This window comes from Balaenoptera physalus (assembly GCF_965194825.1).
Source record: "Balaenoptera physalus genome assembly, chromosome: 4".
NCBI classification, from domain to species: domain Eukaryota; kingdom Metazoa; phylum Chordata; class Mammalia; order Artiodactyla; family Balaenopteridae; genus Balaenoptera; species Balaenoptera physalus.
The window spans coordinates 98,374,317-98,400,691 of NC_138891.1; the positions used below are offsets into that span (position 1 = coordinate 98,374,317).

At 34.1% G+C, this 26,375-nt stretch overlaps 1 protein-coding gene across 4 annotated transcripts in view; it reads right to left on the reverse strand.

The window, feature by feature from the left end:
- The window catches only part of TBC1D23 (TBC1 domain family member 23), a 72,395-nt gene that overhangs the window by 5,446 nt on the left and 40,574 nt on the right, over nt 1-26,375 (reverse strand). For 2 of the 4 annotated variants that reach the window (XM_082460435.1, XM_082460436.1), the window contains 14 exons: nt 25,446-25,570; nt 25,308-25,354; nt 24,366-24,469; nt 22,890-23,012; nt 21,639-21,731; nt 19,202-19,372; nt 16,300-16,342; nt 14,282-14,391; nt 11,341-11,480; nt 9,972-10,016; nt 6,771-6,859; nt 4,188-4,323; nt 2,527-2,721; nt 51-1,705 (listed from right to left, as the gene is read on the reverse strand). In XM_082460435.1, the coding sequence (XP_082316561.1) occupies nt 1,624-1,705; nt 2,527-2,721; nt 4,188-4,323; nt 6,771-6,859; nt 9,972-10,016; nt 11,341-11,480; nt 14,282-14,391; nt 16,300-16,342; nt 19,202-19,372; nt 21,639-21,731; nt 22,890-23,012; nt 24,366-24,469; nt 25,308-25,354; nt 25,446-25,570 (1,503 nt within the window). In that variant the 3' untranslated portion in view covers nt 51-1,623. Of the gene's footprint in view, nt 1-50; nt 1,706-2,526; nt 2,722-4,187; nt 4,324-6,770; nt 6,860-9,971; nt 10,017-11,340; nt 11,481-14,281; nt 14,392-16,299; nt 16,343-19,201; nt 19,373-21,638; nt 21,732-22,889; nt 23,013-24,365; nt 24,470-25,307; nt 25,355-25,445; nt 25,571-26,375 lie in introns of those variants that run through there. The other 2 variants (XM_082460433.1, XM_082460434.1) reach the window with 2 other exon arrangements.

Here is a 26,375-nt window from a genome sequence, read left to right on the forward strand (position 1 = left end):
GGGAAAGGGAGAAAGAGAGAGGGAGAGACACACTGTCCTTAAGAACAAAGTTTTGAGCAAACTGTACTGATTTATTTACAATTGTAATTTATAAAGAGTAACACAAATATCTTTACACTAATATTATGAAAGAAGTCCCATGGCTGAAATGGGCAACAAATGAGACTTTAAGACATTTCTAAAAGGGGCACCAAAAGAAGGGAAAAAATGCAATACAACAGTTGTGGGGAGAGTTATAAATATCAAGTATTGCACCAGGTGCAATTTCATGCAAATGTCTTCAACCACTCAAACTTCATTATTTAGATATTAGAATAAAATATCTTGAACTATGTTGCCTTTTTTTCACTTGATTTCCATTAAGTAAATTAAAATAACTGGCTGTAAACAGAATACATCTAAATATTTCTCCTGTCAACCCCTTAGAGACAATCCATTACATTTTAGGACACAGCAGGTTGTGAGGATTTGCTACTTCCCAAACAGATTTTATAAGCAGTCATTCCATGGCCCCAAACGTGTTCCTGGATTTCTTTCACCAAATGTGTCTAATATGAACCTCAATGAATTAAACTGAGAAAGCTGCAAAATAAACCAGACCACTTTTCAGTTTTGTCATATTAAGAGACTAAAAATCATTTCAAACCACTGGAACTTTAGTAAGAGAACAAAAACCAAAGAAGAGAAAGAAATTTCAGAAAGTGATGATAAAAACTAGTTTAGACAGCTCTCTGATTATCTGGCTTTTCTTTAGGTGGATAATAGTGTGGTCACAGATATTATCTCACTGAGGATAAATCCATGTGTACTCAACACCTGTTTCGAAACATTCTAAACCAAATATTCCTCTTGTAATAAAGACCAATGACATTTTTAAAGATACAAGTCAGTCCCCCAAGTGTTAATTTTAATCTTAACATGCCTACCTACTTATTATAATGCTTTTAACTGCTCCTTAGAGACAATTAGGATGAAGTTTAGTATCTGAAGCACTAAGTGTTCAAACTATTAGCTAATGGTGCAAAGATGACCTAGAAACTGATGTTTCAACATTTCACTAGCTGGTCTGCATTTGAGTTGGCTGGAATCTTCATCCGTTGCATTAAAAAAGATTTCACTCTTTTTAAGAACAGAAACAGCAAGCTAATTATTAATCTATGTAATACTTTTTAGTTTCTGATACTGCTCAGTGGATAAACCTAAATGTAGCAATTAAAGGGGTCTCTTCAACGAATTCTATCTCTAATTTTCAGTGAAGACACTGCAAATATATATGTGTATGGTTGTTTTTAAATCTAAACTGATGCATGTTCCCTTAAAGCAGCTCTTCAAAACAGAACTGCATTCTGCACCCTTAGTTCTAAGGGCACAGGGTCAGTTACTTCAAAGTCATTTAATAACTGACCTTTATAAGAAATCATTTTATAAAACCAAAAATGCAAAAGAAAATTTTAAAAAAATTTAACTTTCCAGAGATTGATTATAATAATTTACACCTTCTTAGACTTGCTATTCAAGCACCCCCATAAGCAAATGAAAGTCTCCGGTTAGTATTCAGTCAGGAAAATATGTCCATATTTCTCTTGGTTGCCTTAATTTCTTTTGAAATAATTTTCTTTTATATTAACTTTCCAAAGCATCCAAAACTTTCATGATCTGTTGTTTTATGGCTTTGGTAGCATCTCCTGCATTTGGAATCAAATACCTATGAGGGAAAAATATATGTATTAATATAGAGCCTTCTGTTCAGGACTCAACTTAGATATCACTTCCAATTGGGAAGTAACCTACAAATCAAGCACAGATGCCCTCCTATGTACTCCCCATCACTTATTTCAACATATACTCAAAAGAGTTATTTTGAAAGAAAGAAAATCTAAATGCAAAAGCAAGGTGATTTTTCATATTGCACAGAGCAAGGTGGAATGAACTGGAGATCATGAGACAGGAGGGCTATATTTGGTTCTAACACAAGTGTGAAGATCTGGAAGTCATTCAACCCCTCTGGGCTTCACATTTTTACCTGTAAGATTAAAGATGGTTTAGCTTCGATAGCAGTGTGGTCTATGGCCCTTGTGCTGGTCCATGAACTGTTTGTCACTGGTCCACAATGAGATAAGGAAGAACTTGTACCAGACTTGTACAGGACTTGTAAATTAACTACATCATCCAGCACACTGCTTACTTCGTTGATACGTTTTTAAAACAAGAATTTTTTGATGAAGGAAAATAAAAGCTCCTTATTTAATTGCAAACCAGCATTTAGTGTAGCACTGGTGTAGATTATTCCTAAAGACCCTTCTGTCAAAAAGTTTGTGAAATTAGCTACTGCACTTAATGAAATCATGTGCTAATGGCTAAACCATATATTACTACAAATTTGTAAGAAAAAAGATAGCGAGAATACTAATAAAAATGGTTCAAGTATCCTGTTCCACCACCCATTCCCCAAAATAGAGAAACAAACCGTGTTTAATAATGAACTAATTCAGTAATTCAGATAACATCATCCTAAGAAAATCTTACCTTTCAATTGCCAAGATTTCTATTCCTGAAGTGCTGCTGTTTCCATACTTGAAGGTAATTAGCTCAGGATGTTTTTTTTTGGATGTTATTTTAACCACAGAATTTAGTGCTTGTCGAGACTGTATATAAGCCAATCCTTTCCGTGAAAGAATCTCCCTTAAACAGTACATATGTGTTGCAGTAACCAACAGATGACTTGAGAGGGACAAAAGCATTAAAAAAACAAAAAGAATTTAAAGAAATGTCATTTAAAACAGCTATTACTTCAACAGCTCCAATTATATAAAATGTTCAACTCCAGATGAAATTACTTTTGAGTTAAAAAGTGAAGGCAAAGGATCGTCTATAAACAAATAAGCTACCTAGTAACAGCTTTTAATTTTCCTTTAGTTGTATGCAAAATTAATGTTTTATTAACAGATAATCCTGTAACTGTTTAAGAGCAAAAATTATATTTAATATAATAAAAACTATAATACAATTAGAAATCATTAAAATAATAAATTTTTAGAATCTGCTCTATATGGTATTTGGAATATACTACCTTTCAGACTTTTAACAGTAAACTATCCTCATTCAACATACCATAACATATACTTTATGTCAAAGACCACTAAGCAATACCTGGGCTGCCTTACATATTTAATAATATTCTGTAACTGGATCCTAAAGGCAAAATAGGGATAGAATTATTAATACACACACCCTGCTTTGTGTCTCAGCTCACTTTTAGTATAGTGATAATACTCGCACACTTTTATGAAATACAACAGGACAAACATCAGATAGATATCCAGACTGTGGGACATTCTGCAGAACAGTTGGCCTAGACTCAAAAAGGATTCATTCATCATGAAGAAAAGGGGGACGTGTGGTGAGGGAAGCAGTATTGTTCTACACTGGGTGAGACTAAAGAGGGATAACAGGCAAATGCAACGTGTGAAACAGGACTGGATCCTGGACCAGGAAGAAAAAAACAAAGACTATAAAAGATACTTTAGAGACACTGAAAAATTTGAGTGTGTTCTGTATGTTGAATGATGTTCATTAATTTTAAAGCTTTTAAAGATGTGATAGTGCTACTGGAGCTGTGGAGGAGACTGTTGATATTCTTTGGAGATTTACGCTGAAGCATTTGGGGTAAAGTGTCATTTCTGTAAGCTTCTTCTGAATGGTCTGACAAAAAGAAAGTGTATGTGTATGTGTGTATGTATACACAAACATAAAAAGAGAGGTGGGGTAGTGTGAAAAAAAGTTAAAAGCTGGTGAGTCTGAGAGAGGCTTATAAAGCTATTCAATGTACTATTTCTTCAACTTTTCTGTTTAAATTTTTCAAAATAAAAAAATTACATAAGAAATATTTTTTAAAAATCAAGACATATAATACAAGTTGACAGAGGGAAATTATATCTCATTGTGTGTTTTTTTTTTTTTTTTTGCTGCACTGCACGGCATGCGGAATCTTAGTTCCCTGACCAGGGATTGAACCCGTGCCCCCTGCAGTGGGAGCTCAGAGTCTTAACCACTGGACCGCCAGGGAAATCCCCAGGAAATTATATCTTATTGTACTTGGATACATAAAATTTCTTCTGCAGCTACCTTTTATATCATTACTTCCCTAAATTCAATTTTACTTCTGAAGAAGGTATTTTAAAAAGTACCTAGGAAATATGTGTCCACTTTCTTTCACTTCTTTACAAGGAAAATGATGCTTGACATCTGGCTTGTTTATCCAAGTCTGAATGTTTACAACCTCTTTTCTGTCATCATCTGACATTGAAGAACTGTCAATTTCATCTATAAAGAATTATAAGATGTTAAAAGTGGGTATCAGCAACTTAAAAAATGATACATTTTTTAATAGCCTGAAAAAAATTTCAGTAGTATTTTAAACACACAGGTTGGAAAAAAAAAATCAATTCTAACCCAGCTACTATATTTCCTTATGCCACTGGTACTACTATAAAAGCATTATTATGAAACATCACTCTATATGGTAAGAAAATCAAGTGAAAATATTGAGAATATACTTTTAAAATATTAAACTATGAGGAATTTCAACTTTTTTGATTTATATAACATAACTCTAATCTATGACTAGTCTGTAGAGAGATGGCAGAATTGTCCAATAATAATATTAGCATCTATCTTGAGGGCAAAGATGGCAGAGTTCTTTTTCTCTTGCTGGTTTTTTTTTTTTTTTTAAGTATAGTAGATTTACAAAATTATATTAGTTTCAGGTGTACAACATAGTGATTCAATATTTTTATAGATCGCACTCCATCTGCAGAGTTGCTAGTTTCTGATTTTAAGGAAAATAACAACAACAACAAAATCCATGCTGGGATAGATAAGTAAAAATCTATTTAGTGGGATTTTTTGTGAGAGAAATAGAAGACATTCTAGTTATTTTGTTTTTCTAATTTAACAAAGGGGAATTACACTCCCTAGAGTTAATAACTGTAGATATTCTTCTCTTTGCTTTTTAAGAAATCAAAATATAAAAAGACATAATAAAAAAATGAAATCTCACATATCTATTCACTTCTAGCTTAAATAAAAAAGTGAAGCGCTCATGGATTTCTGCCCAGTCACATCCCCCTTTCTTCCCCAGTAAGAAACAGTGACTATGTGAATTTGGTATCTCATCTTTACTTTTAACCCAACATGAATATTCTTAAATAATATACAGTAGTGTTTTGCATTTTAAGTAAAATTTATATAAACAGTACACTGTTCAATTGTATTCTTCTGCAACTGTTACCCTACTCCCAACATTGTAAAATTTATCCATGTTGACACACATAGCTCTAGTTTTCTTATTTTTCATTACTGTGCAATTTTCCAGAGTGTAAATATATATGTGTATATATACATGTATGATATGTGAAATATACCATCATTTATTCATCCATTTCCCTCTTTCCTTTGTTAATGGAATAACAAATATTTAGAGAGAGATAGAGACTGACAGGTAACAGGAAAATGGCAAAAGAGGGGAGGAAAAAGGAGAAAAGGAATAGCACTCAGAAGTGCATGAAACAGAAGATAAAGAATAGCTAGAGAAGGTGTTGGGGAAAAATCTATATAGAAATAAAATACAATATACTGATTATTTTACTACAATATAAAATAAAAGAAGAAGTGTATTTTTAGATTTTATATACAGGAATATAAAAATTTTGTGTAGGAGAAAATAAAAACTGTGTATTTGCTTCAAAAAAAAGAAATAACATATAGAAAATTACATTTACCTCAATGCAGTTTTCAGGAAGTTGACTCTGTAATATCCATTAAAATGTCAAATGTGAGTCCCTCTAATCTGGCAATCTTACTGTTAAGAATTTACCCTCTGGATATACTCTTGCAAAAACTCTTGCCAAAGTTTACCTAGATATATGCATAAAGATAGCCATTGCTATTTGAAACAGAAATAAAACTGGAAAACTACCAGTGTCAATTGGGAGAAGAATGATTTAATTATGGTACGTTTGTATAATAGGAAGAGAATTGTGAAGGTATACAGGCTGAGGTGGAAAATGTGAAACATATATTCCTAAGTGGAAAAAGCAAGATGAGATTTGGGAGTATTTTTTTCTTATTTGTACTTTTACATACAACATATACTTTACATACCATACATATTTTTATATATTTTTTCTAACTCAATACACATTAATATTAATTATGATTACTTAAGCAGGGTAATCTGGGCAGTGGGATTATGAACCAAAGTAATAAATTATTTTTTGAAATATAAAGAAAGACAATCACAGAGGATGACAAACTTCCCTGGCATAATATCCCCATCTTGTGGCCCTTTAGGCTACTGCCTCCAGTTTCAAAAGGCTCTTTTCAGATGTCTCAATTTTGGAATTTCCCAAACTTCAGCCCCACAGCCCTCAATCTCCTACCTGGGTGGATCAGGGGGATTTAAATCCAATCCCATGGATTTAAATACTATTTATATATTGATAATTCCCAGATTATCACCAGCTTAGACTTCTCTCCTCAGCTAAAGACTCCTATAATCAACCGCCTACTCAGCATTTCTATGGCATAATTTAAGATGTCTAAAAACCAAACTCTTAATAGAAAAACCACAGACTCTCCAATCTCCTCTACAGAATCTCATTGTGTCTTTTTTTTTTTTTTAAAGCAGTGTTCAGCTACTCCCAGAATGATCTCTATAATCACTACTGGTGCCTGAAGAAAGCAGTCTATAAATAAGTGTATTGCTATACCTGTGTCATATTCTTCTTCATCCCCAATGCTGAAAACAGGCTTTACACCACGGTAAGGCTTGCCCACTCTGTCACTGCTGCTCACATGCCTATATTCAAAGAAGTTTAGGAGGGAAATCATCACTTAAGTTACCAAAGATTTTCACCAAGTATCGTTTGAATATTAAAACAAAATACAAATGTTCTGTGTGCCCACCATGTACCACCCAGTTCCAGGAGAGCTATGTTAAGGAAATTGAAACAAGATAAGGAAATTGTTAGCAAAAGTGGCATAAGGTCTTGGTATGCGGAATGTTTTCAAATCTGTAAAAATTAAATTTTAAACAATTTTAATGTTCATTTAAAACCAATGCATTGTGAAGTTCCTTAACCTCTCTGTGCTTCTGTGTCCTTATCTGTAAAATGGTGGTAACAATATCTACCCTTCCTGGTTACTGTGAAAATTAAATCAGTTAGGACTTCCCTGGTGCCACAGTGGTTAAGAATCTGCCTGCCAATGCAGGGGACACGGGTTCGAGCCCTGGTCTGGGAAGATCCCACATGCCGCAGAGCAGCTAAGCCCGTGCGCCACAACTACTGAGCCTGCGCTCTAGAGCCCGCGAGCCACAACTACTGAAGCCCGCGAGCCTAGAGCCCACACTCCGCAACAAGAGAAGCCACCGCAATGAGAAGCCCACGCACCGCAATGAAGAGTAGCCCCCGCTCAACGCAACTAGAGAAAGCCCACGTACAGCGACAAAAACCCAACACAGTCAAAAATAAATTAACAAAAAAATTAAATCAGTTAATATTTGGTAAAGCTCTTAGAACAATGCCTGGCATACAGCAAGTGCTACATAAATGTTTGTTAGACAAAATAGTTTACGAAACCAAATATTCAAATTCCAGTAGGAGTGCCTAATTCTCATATGGGTACAAATGTCTTAAGGTTTTTCCTCCCATTTTTTTTTTCATTACTGTTACTTTTGTTTTAATAGAAACGAAGATGCTACTTCTTTTACATAAATAAACCATGAAAATGAATTTGCCTTTCACTTTCAAGTGGCAGAAACATAAACGTAAACTCAAACTTAGTAAGTTCTGCAGGAAGTATGACCTCTTTTTTAATATAAAAATCAATACCTCATTACTTTTCAGGTAACCTCAAATAAACCAAGAAGTAAACTTAAAATATTTTGACAAAATACCACGTTTCTGGAGAAAGAGTATTGTATTATTTGTAGAATAAGGTTCAGCTAAGATAATCTATGATGAAGGAAAACTGTGGCTTTTTTTTTCCTTGTCATATATCGAGAGTTCAATGTGGAAAAAAATCAAGTCATGTGTCTTTACTTAGTCTTAGAATTCAATTTTTCCAGAAGACAGAGATCAAATCTGTATTTTAAATAATTTCTTAATACATATCATCAATAAAAATCAAGACCTAATTTTGTTAAAATACGCTTAAATCTTTATTTCTCCCAAAACAACATTCCTCAACAGAAAACCAATGAGAGTTGAGTGTATAACAGAATTATAAGTTAGATTAATCAATACACTGCTTACATTTTAAGTTATAAAATCATTTGATTTTTATGTTAAAGCACATCTAATGTAAAATTATCCAATAAATTATCAAACTATGCTCATTAAAGAAAATGAAAGAAATAATTCAAATACCTATGAAACTCAGATTCAGCTTTCTTACAAAAGGCAAAGATAATACAGCTTTGTGTAACAATACTTTAGTGCCATCTAGATTATAAAATTGTATGAGATTAAGTTATTGGTTTTCTCCTGATGTTGAAGTATAAACTGCTATAACATAGAAAGTAACAAAGAAAATGTTTACAGTACATGCTTGAACCAGAATATAAGTAACATCCAAAAAAAAAAGCTGGACTCTTTTTAAAAAGCAGTATATCTATGCTTTTTTAGCAGAAACAAAATCTACAAGAGTTTGACTAGATTTTAACCTGATTTACTGACCTCAAAAACCAACCCAATTTATTCTAACTTTTCACTAAACTCTATTTTCAAAATGGATATATCTGCCTGTGGACTAGAGAAGATAATCTGAATGTTTAAAAAATTATTTGCAATAAAACTTGGGAGTTAAAATTAGACTAATTCAATGGTCCTGTAACAAGAGAAAACAGAAAGATGATTCACAAATAGATTATAATTTTAAAAGAAGCAATCTCCTTTAAAATTATAAAATTATAATAGAAGCTCTGTAATTGGCATTGACATTCACAGTAAATAAAAACTCTTATCCGTAAGTTGAAAGTAAACGATTGTTAAAAATGCTACTTCTAATTCACTGAAAATATTGAAATGACCTGCTAAAAAAGTCAACTCCATTATTCCAAAGCTTAACTTACATTCAAAGTATGATTAGAATTTCTTTTTAAATGTTCATAGGGATTGCTATAATTGATATTCAAATTCAAACTGCAGAAAAATCATGAGTATAAAAACGGTAAAGCCATACAGTATAATGTTCTTTTGTTTATCCTAATTGAAGATCCAGTAGATTTCTAAACTTTAAACCTATGGAATCTAATGACAAGTACCCCATTTTATTGGGGTCAGAGAAGAGATGGATTACATTTTAACATGTCCACCATGGCCTAATTTCTTTCAAGGAAAAGCAAGGTAGAACCCTAGAACTATAGTTCGTTGAAACCAATTTATATAATGTTAACTCACCAACTTAAATACATACATCGTATTAAGAAAAACCTAGCAATATTATAAAACTACATAGTGTACATGAAATAACAAAAAATTTGAACAACAAACTGTGCCTTTTTTCAGATGCTATAATTTTCCCTACTGTTAGAGCACAAGACAGAAGTAAATGATCTCCAAAGCTAATACCCTCTTAACTCTGAGACTACATATTTTCTTTGTTTCACCTTCCTCTGTCTCAGAATAAAAACTGCAGATTTTATAAAGTTGTTGGGTTTGAATGTACTTGATTTTCATCTGAGGAATGGGAGATATAAAGAAGGCAAGGAAAAAAATTAAAATGATCGAGCAAAAAACCAAAAGGAAAACATATCAGCATCACACACTCCTAAAAGCAGAATGAGAAAAGTTTAGCACTTGAAACAGCTGCATGAAATTTTAGCCAAGACAACATGAGGCTTATAGACAGCATGAGGCATGCTAAAGGAAAAGGATGGTCCAGTAAAGCTGCTCTACTCATTGGCTTACCGCTCGGTACATGTTCTGTCTGGCCAAGGAAGATTGAAAGACATTCTATAGCAAATTGAGGCAGAGGACAGAACAATATGATTATTAAAAATGCAAAAGCTTTAAAACAAAAATATAGTATAATCAGTTTTTCTAACCCAGAGGGTATATTAAAAAAGAATGTTTTGATCATCCCAAGTACAAAGAAAAATGAAGAAAAGCCAGTTTCAAGTGATTCTTTAACGAAGAGAATAAATAGTCTTTTCAACTCGGAATTAACACTAGTTCATTTTAAAATAAAATTTTAAGTGTTCATGCTACAAAATGTACCAATAATAGTACCCTAATTGAGAATGCACTAACTAAAAGTAATTTTAAAAATAAGGCTTTTGAAAGCAGACATAATTTTAATGAGCAAAAAAAACCTTTCAGCCTTGATAAAACACTTTAACATTATCAGGTGTCCATTGTAGACAAGGTACAATTTTTTGGATTAGTGAAAATAATCTACATCTTTGCTATTTACTAAATGGGAAAAAAATATACCTCTGTATGCATATGTACTTTATTTAATAAAGTGAAAAATAGTAAATGCCTTATATTCAGTTCTTAAAATCAAATACTTCAACTTTCCTAGGATGCTGCAAGTAAGACATGAGAGTGAAATTAAATACTATAACACATTTCCAAGATCAGGCTTGCTTAGAAACAAATTTCACGCTGGGATTATTAGGTTAGCTTTGAACTGTAAGAACAAGAAAGATCAATGAGACCAACATGTGGAGGGAAAAAAAACATACTGTGCCCTCACAGTTCCAGTAAGAAACAATATAACAGACATTCTTAAACTTATCATTTGTTAGCTGGATATTTCATTTGTAATTGGGAAAATAGAGGTCACACATGCTGTGAACAAAATTCTATGAAGATCTGAATTCTTAAACTTTACAAAAACGGATTTCTGCTTTATTTAGTATGACCAAATTTTCTAGGTTTTAAATTCCTGAAGCGGAGAAAGAGATTCCTGCTATGAGATTACTGCACTTAGCAGATGATTCCCAACCATGTGACATGTGGGAAGCAGCTGCTATATGAAGTGTCATATACATAATAGCATTGGAATATTTTTTTTCTAATGGCGTGAAGGGGCAGAATTATTACTTGCCTCCTATTCTGAGCAGTGGGAGAAGAGAGAGTAATCTCTATAGTAAAATTTTATAGCAATAAAGAACATCTCTGTGATGATGACGAAAACTGGAATCATCTAATAAAAAAATGTAATTTACGATCCTTTTCTAGAACACATTCTACTCAACTAACATTTACTGTTAAGATACTTTTCTATAGTTTTAATTACTCATCACAAATTCATACTGTATAAGCAACTCACCGGTCCACAGGGGTTGATGTATTCTCAATAAAACTGATAACTTTTTCCCTGACATTAACGGATTTTGTCTTCAAAGCAACAGTCATTTTATTTACTAGTGATTTCATTCCTCTATCATTTGAGCCATTAGAAGATTCACCCTGAAAAAAAAAAAAAAACCAACTTACTGATGGATTAACTGCTCTCCAAATGATTAGCAAGATACACTACTGCTAAAGGTTATCTAGATGCTATGCCCTGAACTGGGTGCATCCCCCGACCATACATTCGTGTGTTAAAGTTCTAATCCCCATGATACCTCACAAAGTGACTGAATGTGGAGATAGGGCCTTTAAAGAGTAAACTAAGGTTAAATGAGGTGGGCCCTAGCCAATATGACTGATTTCTTACAGGACGAAGGGGATACATCAGGGATTCACATGCACAGCAAAAAGGCCATGTGCCAACATCACAGGAAGGTGGTACTCTGCAAGCCAAAGACAGAGGCCTTAGGAGAAATTAAACCTGCTAGCCCTTTGATCCCAGACCTCTAGCCTCCGGAACTATGAGAAAATACATTAAGCCACCTAGTTGGTTGTATTTTGTTATGGCAGCCCCAGCAGGCTGATATACCGGGTGAAACCATTTTAGGAATGGAAGGTAGAAATGAAAAATGAGGATATGTATTACACACATAAATGTGTGGAGGCTGAAATTACCTTATTTATTCAATAAGAAATAAAGTTATTGACCTTTTCTTAACTCAGCTTACTCTATAAAGATAAGCAAAATTATAATCAGAATATCATTCATATAGCTAAATTTTTAAACATTTATTCCTTGTAAATTTTTGCTGTTTAAAACATTATTACTTAGGCCTTTAATTTCTCAAGAAAAGTCACTCTTATGTACCTCGTGTAATAGATGTGAGTATAATTCTTGAGTTGTATATAATTGCTCCTTTATACCCTACAGGGGAAGCTGGTAGTAGATGTCAAAAGTTTTTAAATGTGCCTGTCTTCTGCTTATTAGTTCTTCTTCAGAATTTATGGGGAGGAAATAATCAGAAAATGCCCTAGGATTTAGGAACTATTTGATGGAAAACTATACTGATACTAAAAAAAAAAGCATTTAAAAATACTAGAAAATGCTCATAGGTTCAATGAGAAAGCAGAAAATAAAACTGTATGTACACTCTGATCACTACTTTTAAAATAAAATACTAAAAAAAATATGTATTATAAAAGATTCAAACTATGAATAGTTATTATCCATGGTTGGGTTATAAATAATTTTGATTTCTTTATATTTTTCATATTTATATATGATGCTACAATGAACATGTATTATTTTTATTTTTAAGAGAAGTCATTAACTAAATAACACAAAAATCATGTCCCCATTTCCATATCCAAATTCAAAACCAAATTAAACTGACTGTGGAAATTCTTTGGTACTTCTGAATGTAACACATCTTTAAGACAGTTATCTTTAATAGCCTCAATCATTGTTTTTCAAATCTGAAGATAAAAAGTTCAATACAAAGACTATCCAAAGCTGTGGACAGGAATATAAATTAGAGTAATGTTTTTTGAAGGGCAATTTGACAATAATGCAGAATTCTAAGGATTTTGACATGTAATCTTCTGATCATGTTATTTCACTTCTAGGACGAAATAATGTCATATGCAAATATATTACTACAAAACTTAATTGTAGTAGTGTATATAATAGAAGAAGACTAGAAACAATGTAAATATTCAACAATAAGGGGACTAACTGAACACATTATAATACATACATACTATTTAGATATTCAAAATGAAAACAGCAAATATTTATTAAATAAGTGGTGAGCTCCTAGATACCTATATCAAGCTGAAAACCTAATTCTCAGAGAAGACTTATCTGTTGATAATTTGACAATAATTTGCTTTGACTTACATGGCTGAAGATAAGCCTCAATTAATCATCTAATGAGTTACAATTTTATAATAACTACTGTAAGATATATAAGTGACAGGTACTACACTTTACATTCACTTGCACATTTAATCTTCATGTCATTATTGTGAAGAAAGCTGTGTTACTATCATCATCCCTATTTGCACAGACGGAGAAACCAGAGTGGAAAACATCTTGCTAGAGATCATGAAGAAAGTAAACTGTGAAGACAAAACCTGAATACCCAGGTGAGTCAGACTGGTAAGCCCAAGCTTGTAACCATCACCCTGTACTGGAGTTTTCCCTCTATTTCTGATTTAAAGAATGACCTTTAGGTAGATGAGGACCATTACTTGTTAAGAAAATGATCTAATGACACCTAGTTCAAATGACATGAAATACTGAAAACACAAAAGACTTATTGCCCAAATATTTCCAAAGTAGAACAGAACGGATTTACCCACTATTGCAAAACGCTGCAGTAATGTACATCTCAATAACTAAAAATCAAATATAATGGGATTGGCAACTGGTTCCTGTCTTCCTCTGCCTGGCCCATTCTCAAATATGGGTGGACTGAAGTTTTAATCATGTAGGTATGTGGTGGGGAGGAGAGCTACAGAGACAGTATGCTGGAGATGCAAACACGAGCCTCAGTATTCTCCTGGCCCAAACTAATTGGGAGATTCCTAGAACCAGCTCACTTTAGAGTCCTAGCTAGTCACGGGACTCAGAATTATCTCCACTGACATTTAAGCTGGAGTAGAAAATTTTCACTAGGTGATACCAAGCTGCAGCTGGAGAGGGAGAAATCTGAGTTCAGCAGGTAGACCACCAGAACTCCTGGCTAGTTTAGCTGTGCAGGCCTGCTCCCACCATTTCATTAACCTCACAATAATATGATTCCTCACTGCATGTGTTTGAAATATTTTTACTCCATTTGTTATGGTACCTGTTTAGTTGTTAATCACCTGGGCATTTATCCAAATCTGGTGACATATTCTACATATACACTTACATCAACAGAAGAATTGATACTGCTCCTTGAGCCTGAGGTACTAGCAATCCAATGGCCATATCCATTTTCTGGTCCATCCACATTAATGTCTGCTAGGTGCTGCTGCAGTGCTTAAAGATAAACAGGAAGAAGAAAAAAAAAAATCCTGACATATCAAACCCTCTGGAAAGATTCAATACCAGAGAAGTACAATAAACATGTCATAGCTGAATGAAAAGGATCCAAGGGCATAATCACAGGTATTTCTTTCAGCGCCTCTGTAAAGGAATAAGAGACCCCAGGCTACAGAAAGCCTTCCTTTTCTTCTTCCTTCCAAAGCCCTCTCTCTATACATATATAACTTTTCTTAATTGACCCTAAGGGTAACAGTAACTATATATATAGGCTTGATGTTTTCCTCTTTGGAAGGCAATCCTTCAAGTATTAATAAATAATCTTAGCAATGGTTTTATGACATAAAAGATTAATAGAAAACCTATGGTGGCTTTTGTTTACCATAAGGAGACATCAGTTAATCCTTCCCATAATAAAGAAGCAGTCTTAGGCATTAACTGCCATGGAAAGAGAGATTATTCTTGGAAAAGAAATAATTCATAGTTTAGAAAAAAGTTCCTAAAACCTAGGATATCTGTGCTATAAAAGAATACTTTTCAGACTCTCAAAAGTGTCTTGTATCACGACAAGTTTTGTATCATGTTGTCAGAACTTCCAATAAATAACACTGGGCCTTAGGCCAATACTTGCTTAACACTAGTACTTATTTAAATAAGCCCTTTTGTAGATCACTTTGGGTATGAGCCTCAAGGGTAGTTAGTTATCAGGCCATGATATACAGGAGAAATAATTCTTGCTAATATCAACAAAGACCAAGAAGAAATAGACCCTAACCTATCAAAACGTCTAAGTCATAACATAAGAAAATCATATTAAGTCAGCACTTAATCCTTATAAGACTCTTATGATTCAAACTCAGGATTTCTATTGCCTCCAACAAATATTAATTTGATTTTATCATTAATTTTCCTAGTAATTATAGTTCAATATTTTTATATCTCTTTTCCTAATGAAAGGCTCCTTATCTTTTAATTGAAATATATTTGACATATAACACTGTGTAAGTTTAAGGTATACAAAATGTTGATTTGATACATTTATATACTGTAATATGACTTCCACTGTAGCAACAGTTGCACCTCTATCATGTCACACAATTACCATTTCTTTTTTGTGGTGGGAATAATTAAGATCTAGTCTCTGCAAGTTTGGTGATTATAATACAATATTGTTTTCTATATTCACTATACTGTGCATTAGTATACTGTGCCTTAGTACTCCAGGACTTATTTATCTACTAGTTGTAAGTTTGTACCCTTAAATAACATAATTTGTAAAAAATAAAAAAAAAAGAAAAGAAAAAAAGATAGTCTTTTTTTAACCTTATTACCCTGACCTACTCCTTTATGTATTCTCAAATATTTGCTGGTAGGGATTCTGTCATTTTACTATCCTGAATTACCAGATATTATCTGCAGACTTGAAAATATCAACTTATTTGTTTTATTCTATTCAGTCAACATTTTTTCAGCAGCTAATACTCTCATGTAGTTCAAAAATAAAATGAAAACAGAGCAAACAAAAAAGCAAATAGCACAAAGAGTATACAGTGAAAATTATTCCTCCTACTCTTGTTTCCCAGTCCTATCTATCCTTCCTTCTCCATAGAAACAAATCATGTGGGGCAGTTTTTCACCCATCTTTACAAAAACATTTTCTACAAATACAAGCTAATTAATACACATCCACTTTAATAGTCTTCCACTATATATTCACTCATTGCAATTGTCTATTGTGTTTGTCTTTATCTATATGTCCTGCTGGCCTTGCCTTTTCTGAAAATAGTGAATGACTGAAGAGAAAGTGTACCCATTAACTAATTTGGTCATTCTAAATCAGCTCCAGTGATAGTATAATTTCCTCTGAAAAGTAGGGACAAAGGGATTAATAAATTAAAACCTTACCCATAAATCCTCCACTGGCAATGCTCACATATTCTTTGTTTTTCTGAAATGGAAAATAAAATTTAAAATTATTCCCAAATGCAATTTAATTAAAACTTCTGGGGGCTTCCCTGGTGGCTCAGTGGTTAAGAATCCGCCTGCCAGTGCAGGGGGCATGGGTTCCAGCCCTGGTCTGGGAAGATCCCACATGCCACGGAGCAACGAAGTCCGTGAGCCACAACTACTGAGCCTGCACTCTAGAGACTGTGCTCTGCAACAAGAGGAGCCACCGCAATGAGAAGCCCGCGAACCGCAACGAAGAGTAGCCCCCACTCGCCGCAACTAGAGAAAACCTGCGTGCAGCAATGAAGACCCAACGCAGTCAAAAATAAATTAATCAAATGAATAGATTTTTAAAAAATTCTATAAAACTTCTGATAGTTCTATAAGCATTGACAAATGTAATATAAGGTTATATACTAAATTTCTGGATTTTTTCTTTGACATTTTGGACTTCGGCACAGAGAAGTACATATATTTATCTTGTGTACTGTAAGGTCTGGTGCTTGAGTGGGAAGAAGGGGACAACTTCATGGCTACTAACGAGACTGTGATTTTACTTGTATTATAGTCCCAACAGTGCAATACAGAGTCAAACCAAAATCAGTTACACTGTATTTTCGGATGTTACTAGAATGGTTTTTAAAAGCTTGCAAAAATATTTTGGGTCTTTTATAAAAAGGAAATACAAAAGCAAATACTACAGCTAATTATGAAGAAATGACAGAATGTTGACATTTTACAAACTACTAACAATTAATGAATCTAAGCAATGATAAACAAACAAGGACACAAAAAAGAAAGATATCTGGGCAGTATTTACCTCCTGAGGAAGTACACACTACCCAAGACTTCCTATCCCTCCCACCCCCAAAAGTAATCTAACAAGTCCCTAGGTCTAATTACCAGTTTACAGGAAATACCAGGGATAGAACCTGATAAACAACACAGTGTGAATGCAATCAGCAAAATCCAGATTGTGGGAAAATATAAGACAAAGTAACCAGTTTTTCCAAACAAATATATACAAGGAAAAAAATTAGGAAAGGGAACCTATAAATTAAAAGAGACTTAAAAGATACCAACCAGAGTGCAATGTCTTGTTTTAGATCCTGAGAAAACCATGGAAACTTGAACACTCGTTACTTTTTTTTATAATAAAGTGTAATAGTGATAATGTGGTTATGTCTTTACAAAGAATTTATAGAGTTCAATTCGCCCTACTTGTGGATTTGTTTGAAATTTTCCACGATAAAAACTGGGGGGGCAAATTTCTAAAACCACATTAAGAACTCGAATTATTAAAAGAAGTCCACAATATTCCAAATTCTTGCCATCTGACACCCATCATAATATACACCCTATACCAGGCCATTTTTAGAATAGGTCAATTAAATTTATAAGTAAAATGAGTTTGAGAACCTATTTTTGTTATTCTGTATAAACTTCTAAAATCTTTCCCCCAGTAAAGCATAACTTTATCTTACAATCCCTCTCCCAAATACCTTGCTCCTTCTCTGATTTTTGTCTTTCAAGGATTGTCCTTTAGACCAGCGGTCCCCAGTCTTTCTTGGGACCAGTTTTGTGGAAGACAATTTTTCCACGGATGGGGGGTGGGGTGGGGGATGATTTCAGAATGACTCAAGCACATTATATTCATTGTGCACTTTATTTCTATTATTATTACATTGTAATATATAATGAAATAATTATATAACTCACCATAATGCAGAATCAGTGGGAGCCCTGAGCTTGTTTTCCTGCAACTAGATGGACCCATCTGGGGATGGTGGGACCGCCTCAGCTGCACCTCAGATCACCAGGCATTAGATTTTCATAAGGAGCACGCAACCTAGATCCCTCGCATGCGCAGTTCACAGTAGGGTTTGTGCTCCTATGAGAATCTAATGCTGCCGCTGATCTGACAGGAGGCGGAGCTCAGGCGGTAATGGGAGCGATGGGGAGCGGCTGTAAATACAGATGAAGCTTCACTGGCCCGCCCGCTGCTCACCTCCTGCTCTGCGGCCCAGTTCCTAACAGGCCACCGACTGGTATCCGTCCATTGCCCGGGAGTTGGGGACCCCTGCTTTAGACTAATTTTCTCAAACCAGATTCCCAGTAAAGTGGATGTAAATTGAGTGGCTTGTGTAACAGCATGCCTATCGTCTTCCTGATTCCATAGTTCAGGGCCACACAAAATGAGGACTTTAATGTATAAACTACCAAAGAATACCTAATAAACAACCATTTTTATAAAGAAAGAGCCATCACTGAGTGAGGCTTTGTAGAAAAGGTAGAGGGGACAGGTTGCATAAAATCGCTGATACAAATTAGTTGTGCTGAAGACAACATTTAAACACAAAAAGGAAAGGTGGCTAAGTGTCATGAATACATATACATGTACATTTATTCAATTTCAAAGTGAAGATATTAAAATGAATTATACAGCAACTGTAAAAAGTTCTGAGGCATGAATAGGCATACAGAACAATGCAAAAGAATAATCCAGAAATAGACCCTGATTCATTGAGGAATTCAGTATATTAAAAAGGTAGTATTTCAAATTGACAGCACAACTGGTTAGCTATTTGGGGAAAAAATTTTTTTTGATTCCTACCTCACTTCTTACACAAAAATAATTCCAGATGGGCCAAGATTTAAACATAAAAATATAACACATAAGCATGCAAGAAAAATTTGGGGGAGAAGACCTTTGTTGTCAAGACACAAAACCAATAATGTGTTAAAAAAAAAAAAATACAGATAAATTTGACAAGGTAGACAACAGCACAAAATTACCTAGGAGAATTTCTTGAAGATGATAGCAGTAACCAACGAAAACTGAAATAATCTGTTGGCATACCTGTAAAAAGTGTGCCAGGACCATGTTCATATACATGTCTTCTTCCTCTCTGCCACTGCCCATGAAACAGAGGTGCTCCCCACCAGCGATGGAGCCAGACTCAATGGACTGCTTCTGTGCTTCCAGCAGGGATTTTACTGACTGTGCAAACTCAGACGGATTCTGGAGCATCTAGACAATTAAAAATTTTTTTAATGTGGCAAGCCTGTGTTTCTTATACATTTGCAAACAAAATGTTTTCCCAGGGCGGGAAAACAAAACCAATATTTAAATTGCCACCATGAAAAAATAAAGCCTTTTTTTGTTTGTTTTGGTCACGCCACGCAGTTTGTGGGATCTTACTCCCCCCGCCAGGGATCAAACCCAGGCCCTCAGCAATGGAAGCGCAGAGTCTTAACCACTGGACTACCAGGGAATTCCCCAAACAAAGGTTCTTATAAATAAAATCCCTGAGATGAAAGAAATGTGTATAAATGTACCTATAATACATCAGAAAACAAAAGTTGAAAATTCACAGAAAGATTAAGTTATGCAAAGAAAACACTTTACTAGACAAAAAAAATTGTTTTTGTTGTTTGTTTTCTAAGCTTCAGTGTCTTTAGGTATCATGACAAGAAAAGTTTAACAATGAGCGGAAGGGTCCATGACAAAAACAATATATCGAAACAAGCTATATTTTTGTTTGCACTTACATGGCAAACCATGAATTTCTTAGAGGACAGTCAGAAATAGTAGAAGCCATTTATCCATCAGCACTACTCTAGATACTAGAGACACGAGGATGAAAAAATTAATTTCCTACCCTCAAGAAAACAAGCATGCCAATAAATACAAAAATTTGTTCAAAAAACTGTTCATAAAAAGCACAGTGAAAATCCAATAGAAAAATGGACAAACCACAGAAAAGCAATTTGCATTGATAAAAAAAATACAAATTAACAGCACACTTGAAAAAAGATGCACAACATCACTAGTAATGACCACAGGAATGACCATCATTCTTGTAAAATAAAAAATTGGTAATGTCCAATAATGCTGATGGTATGAAACAATCATTCTCACTTAGAGTTGTAAAGTATCAGTTGATTCAGCCTTTCTAAAGAGCAATACGGCAGATTCTAGTAATATTGTATATGCCCACAACTCTCAACCCAACAATTTTACTTTTAGGGGTCTATTTTACAGAAATATTTGCACAAGTCCACAAAATATATATAAGGATGTTAACTATAGCATTGTTTTATTACAAGAAAACTGAAAACATTGTAAATGTACCTCAATCAGGCAATAAATTATGGTATATCTGTACCATGGACCACTATACAGCCATTAAAAACAATGTACTAAAATGAAAAGATCTCCAAAAAACTGTTAAGTGAAAATGCGAGTGAACTGTTAAGTGAAAAATCAAGTGGAAAAAAAAAAGTGAATAAGAAATATGTAAATACATATTAAAGGTCTGGATGATTAAACAAACTGAGAGTAACTGTCAACTCTGGAGACATTCTTTGAGTTTTTTAAGAATAATCAAGTTATTAATGATGAATAAATTTTAAAAATAAGCATAAAAGAAGGACCATTTAGGTCTTCCTAGATGAATCAAGGAAGAGAAAGGCACAGAGTTCACTTTTAGGATGCAAACAAGCTAGGATTGCCTTCTTCACCTATAGCACCCCAAGCTCTCTGGGTTGTTCTACCTCCATTTTCCATGAGTTTCCTCTTGACACCACCTAGACCTTTCAACATGCCCTTTCAGCTTCAGCGTCAACTTTTTCAGACAAGTTGGGAAGAAGGGCAGATAGAATGGTCAGCAAAAGAAGTTATTCCTCTTTCTGCCTTCTCCATCCCTGAGGCTCTAATAACCCCAGAAAGGCTTAAATGATGTCAGTCCCAGTCCTACCAAATGCTCTAAGCATCTCTGACAATATTTAATTATCTACTTCATCTAGTCCTTCAATTCAAGTGACCCTAGGACAGCAATGTGAACAACTGAGCCCCTATACACCAGACACCACCCTTATTAAATATTACTTTATTATATGCATGAGTACTCATGATGGAAAAAAAGGCTTATAGACTAATTACCCAATCATAAGAAGAGCTAATATTCACAGAGCACTTACTAAGTGCAAGACACTATGCTGAGTGCTACATCAGGTAGCTCGCAGTAAGAAGTACAGAATTTACTGACATAACAATGGTGAGCAACAGTAAGCCATGGTTAACAGTGCTTTCATCCACCCTTTATGATGCCAAAAGGGTGTCCTAGGTGAAAAGGAAACCTGAGGCAACACTTTTATAAGGGCAGAGACTCCCTCCTTAAGCAGAAAGAAAAACATCCCCAATCTGGTACATGTATATTTATTTATGGGCTAAAGAAAAGAAATCCATTTCTTCTCTTACTTCTTAAAAATTTTTAATCAGCATTTATACTAACCAGATCTGAATCTAAGTGGAAAGCAGTTGATAAATGCCCAGCATTATACTGTTCTGCAGGACGGCAATCCACCACGAAGAACCGGACTCCTTCCTAAAAGGGAAACATTTGACAAAATAAAATTTGCCATGAGGGTCACATTTTACACAATATAATATTAACAATTAACCAAAGAAGGGGAAACAGATAGATTAGAAATGGATCTCACATAGGAGGACCCATACAGACTCAAGAAAATAACCTCAAGATCTTAAATAGTTTTATTCATTTTAAATAGTTAAAAAACTCTGTATATACTGTTCTTGACTAGAAAGTCTTAAAATATGTAGCAGAAGAATGTTAGTTTGAGCTATAAAACTAATTATACTGGAATTTAATAATTTAATGTATATCATGTTAAACACTTTTAAAAACACTATATAGTTATAAACACAGATGTAGATACAATTCCTGTTTCTGAAAATAAACACAGATGTAGATACAATTCCTGTTTCTGAAAATAAGCCCACACACTTATCAACAATGCAATTCACATAAGGATTAAATAAATGTCTTTTGGGGGTGAGAGGAGGTTCTCCAGTGCCAGTCTGAACTGAAGAAGTCCACATGGGTCTCTTTAAACTAGATTACATGTTTTGATTTGTTTTTAAGTAATAGTTCTAATAAGAAAAATATGTGAAATGCTTGTTTTAAAAAGATCTACTGTAAAAGGCCTGTCTTTCTACGTCCGTTCCTCTTCTCTCCATCTTCGAAATACATCCCACCTTCCAAACACACACACACGGTTAACTGTTGCACTATTAGTAAAAAGATTTTCATGAAGACAGCAATAGACAGAAAATCATGGTATACTCAGTTCTCCTTTGTAACATGCCTTTTGGCATTAAACCATGTAATTCAATTAGCTGTATAAGTACCCAGAATTTAACTGTTAAATGCTAAATCCACCCTTTTAAGTACTTTATATAACATTCAGTTGCTTTGCTAAAATATGAAAAAAGATTTGGCAACTTACAAAAATTGGTGTCAAAAATAATTAGTTGTTGACAAGTAAAATACCACGCAAGCTGGCAGTTTAAAAATGAGCATATGGACAGAAGATCTAACACATTAATCATTCAAAAAAAGCAAAATGACTACATTGTTATAGTAAATTAATTTTGTGAGAATCAACAAACAGGGAGGAAATGTTGATTCCTTGCATTTAAAGGGGACAGTCTTCTGATAAACAGTGGGGTTTTTTTTACTTACCCCTTGAAGCTGATTTGCTTGAAGGATCTCTGACACGGAGACAGCCAGACAAAGTGCCTGACTCAAATCTGCATCGTCACCCTTAATTCCCAACAAAGTACTACCAAAGAGATGGTGACTATCCTGTGTGAAGAGGAATGTGTGAAGCATCATGCAGAAAAAATAAAATCAAACTTTCTTCCTAAAACTATTCTCAGTAGACCAAGACAAAAGGTAAAATAATTGCATAACATCTTTGAGTCATGGGATTTAACATATCCTCTCATATCTTACAGGCTAAGAGCTACAAAAAGTCTACATACAAAGTCCCCATTAGATTTCACACAAAATGAAAGACTAAGAAAAAATAACACATTCTACACAGCTATTTTCTACACTATCACCTATATTTAAATAGTAAATTTTTAAATGGTTACTCGCAACTTTTTATATTTTAATAAAATAAAAACAAAAACATGGCATAAATTGTGTAATATGCTGCTAAAACCTGCTCTAATTAGCAACTGCTAGTGCAGATTATTTATGTCTGAAGAATAAAAGCTATTCTCTTAAAAGACTGGAAAGAAAAGGATAAGACTTCTTTTTCATCCAGTATCATAACCACTACCCCACCATCTAACTTAGTCAACACTGTTGGGAAATGAGGTGATCTACATAAGGCAATTATTAAAATAGCTGAAACTAGTCCCTAGAAATAGATCTCTTTTGTAATTAATTAGTTTTGAGGGAAATGTTCTTACAAGGTTTCCCTTATCTGCCTCCTGAACACACTATATTGAACATAATTTAATCTCATCTTAATGTTTCAGTGACACGATAACTTCCAACTAGCAATTATGATGGTAGAATGCCTTAAAAAAAAAAAAAAAAAGACAATAATGCTCTCATGAGCACCTGAGGTCACAAATTGTTTATAAATGGTACTCCTGTGCCTCCCCGTTACTAGCTTTTGCTTCTTAGAGTTTTACTTTCTAGGAGCTCACAGCACTTGGGCTTCTAATCTGGTGTCCTTTCTCTTGAAAGCACTTGTCTGATCTGAGAAAGGTTCTAGGTCTCTATGGAGCTAAGTGACCCTTTTTTGTTTAAAAGACAGCTCAGCAACATTAAAGTTGTGCAAAGCTAAACTCCAGATAAAGAAGGCATAATTATATATCCTCCATCAGATTTTTGTAATATTTACATTTCTTAAAGTCAAGGAAGCATTAATTTAAGAAATACCTTATAGTCAATAGTCTCATGATCAGAAATAATAATCAGAGTACAGGTGAAATGGTTCCTAGCATATTTGTATAGTATCTTTTTTAATGTCTGTTCCTCCATTAGGGAGAGTATTTACAGTGAAAAAAATCACACAAAACTGTAACACATAAAAAGAAAAGGACAACCTAGAGTACTTTAACTGAAGTGGATACAACATGAACACAAAACAATGCACAAAATGTGAAATACTGAAGTAGGTGATTTCTTGTCTGATACCTTCCTAAATGAAGCTGGTGTTTTACTGCAATAATACTGAGCCAGAGAGAAAAGGTCTTCTATATCTTCTAGATTCAAACTGGATGGAGTATTTTCCAAGAACTCTGAAATACGATTACAAATATATTATAATATTAAAAAGTTTTTTTGTTTGTGAAAAATACAGTAATGAACATTATTTACATATCAAAGTTGGTTTATCTTCAACATTTTAACTACATAAATGGAATCTCAACAGTGATGCACTGAAAACTGCTTGAGAAGTGGATTTTCCCCAAAGGAACTGAAACTGTTAATACAGTTCTGCTCTTAGTGAATGATGGTGTCTGGCAATCAAATCAAATTCATTAGCCTCGATTGGAATAGTGTGATTTATTCAATGAACACATAATAAATGTCAGGGCCCCTGGAAATAAAAAATGACCAAGAAATGGTTCCTGACTTAAGGAACTTTGCCTGGTTTGAGAAATGTGACGGTAAATCATTATAACATAGTGAGATAAACACTGTAACACAGACAGTACAAAGTGCCAGGCACTATAGAGAGGAAGTAACTAAATCTGTGTGGGAGCTAGAGTGGGGGAGAATCCGAACGAAGAACCAAGACTTCAACAATGGATATACTTGTAAGAGCTGAGTATTCAAAGGCAAACTAAGGAAGAAGGAAGGGAAGAGGAGAGTGAGAGGAGGGCAGTTTATCTGAACAATGAAACCAAAGAAAGAGTATATGGCAAAGAATTGAAAGAGTGAAAAATACATAGAAGGAATGAATGAGGGTGGCAAATCAGGGGCAAGAGTCTTTAAGGTCTGTACCTGGAGAGTGTGTAAGAGTTGAATGGAACCTCAGAGCTCTTCTAGAGTAATCTTCTAAATTTATAGATGAGGAAACTGAGTTTCAGAAAACTGACTTGAAATGCTTTCTCCACATTAAATAATACTTACGGCTAACTTCTTCTTTGCTGTCAGACTCCTGTGCTAAAATGACTTCTCTGTAAAAAGAGAATCAAATGAATTTGAGTTAAATATTAACAGAGCACCCTGAGAACAGAGAGGAAAAAATCTAGCCAACTTGATACTTACTTTGCATTAACAAGGATTATTAACATTAAGAAATAAATAAAAAATGGATCTGCTTGTTGTAGATATCCATCCCATATTGCCTGAGTGACTTCAATGGAACAGTAACAGGAAAAAAGACTTCCAAGCTGTAATCAGGAAATGAAATGAGAGATATAAACCACTGGCAACGACTTGTTCTTTTAAAAGTATTCAGGCAAATGCGTAACATTATATGAAACTGTCTGTACCTGATATTTAACTTGTACCTTAACTTTACTGTATGTAATCCAAAGGCAGAACATGTGGATTCAAGGCACAATGAAGCCACTTACTAGCTGTATGACTTAGGGTATGTCACTTAACCTCTAGAGCTTCCATTTCTACTTCTGTTCTTTAAAAAAAAAAAAAAAAAGGAATACTACTACCCATCCTCTACCACTGTTGTGGTAAAGAGGAAGACAACTAACCTAGGATATATACAGTAACTAGCACATATCTGCCACAGCATAATAACTAGCATAATTACCCACGAGCTCTGTAAGGGTAACTATTATAGTACTTAACTTGCAAGGTAACTGTGAGGATCAAGCATGGTAATTTGAGTTAAGAGCATCAAATGAAATTGTAAGGACAATTTAAAGGCAAATTGTTCCCCAATCTTAGTTGTACATCATTTGAAACAGATGAGACAACATTCATGTCCCTCAAAACGTTTCAGGAGCTCTATGGTTTTCTACTTCAAATAAAAGAATTGTTAATGTGTAAGCTCCTCTAGAGCCCAACTGTGTTTTAAATTGCATAACTTCAGTGATATTTTTAGATTATTCCATTTTTATTAGATATAGAAACAATTCCGTCTAGAAGTTAAATTTCATACATTCTTTTTTTTTTTGAAGATGAAACCCTTTTATAGGAACATATCTGCAAAATCATCAGAGCACACCCAGAACT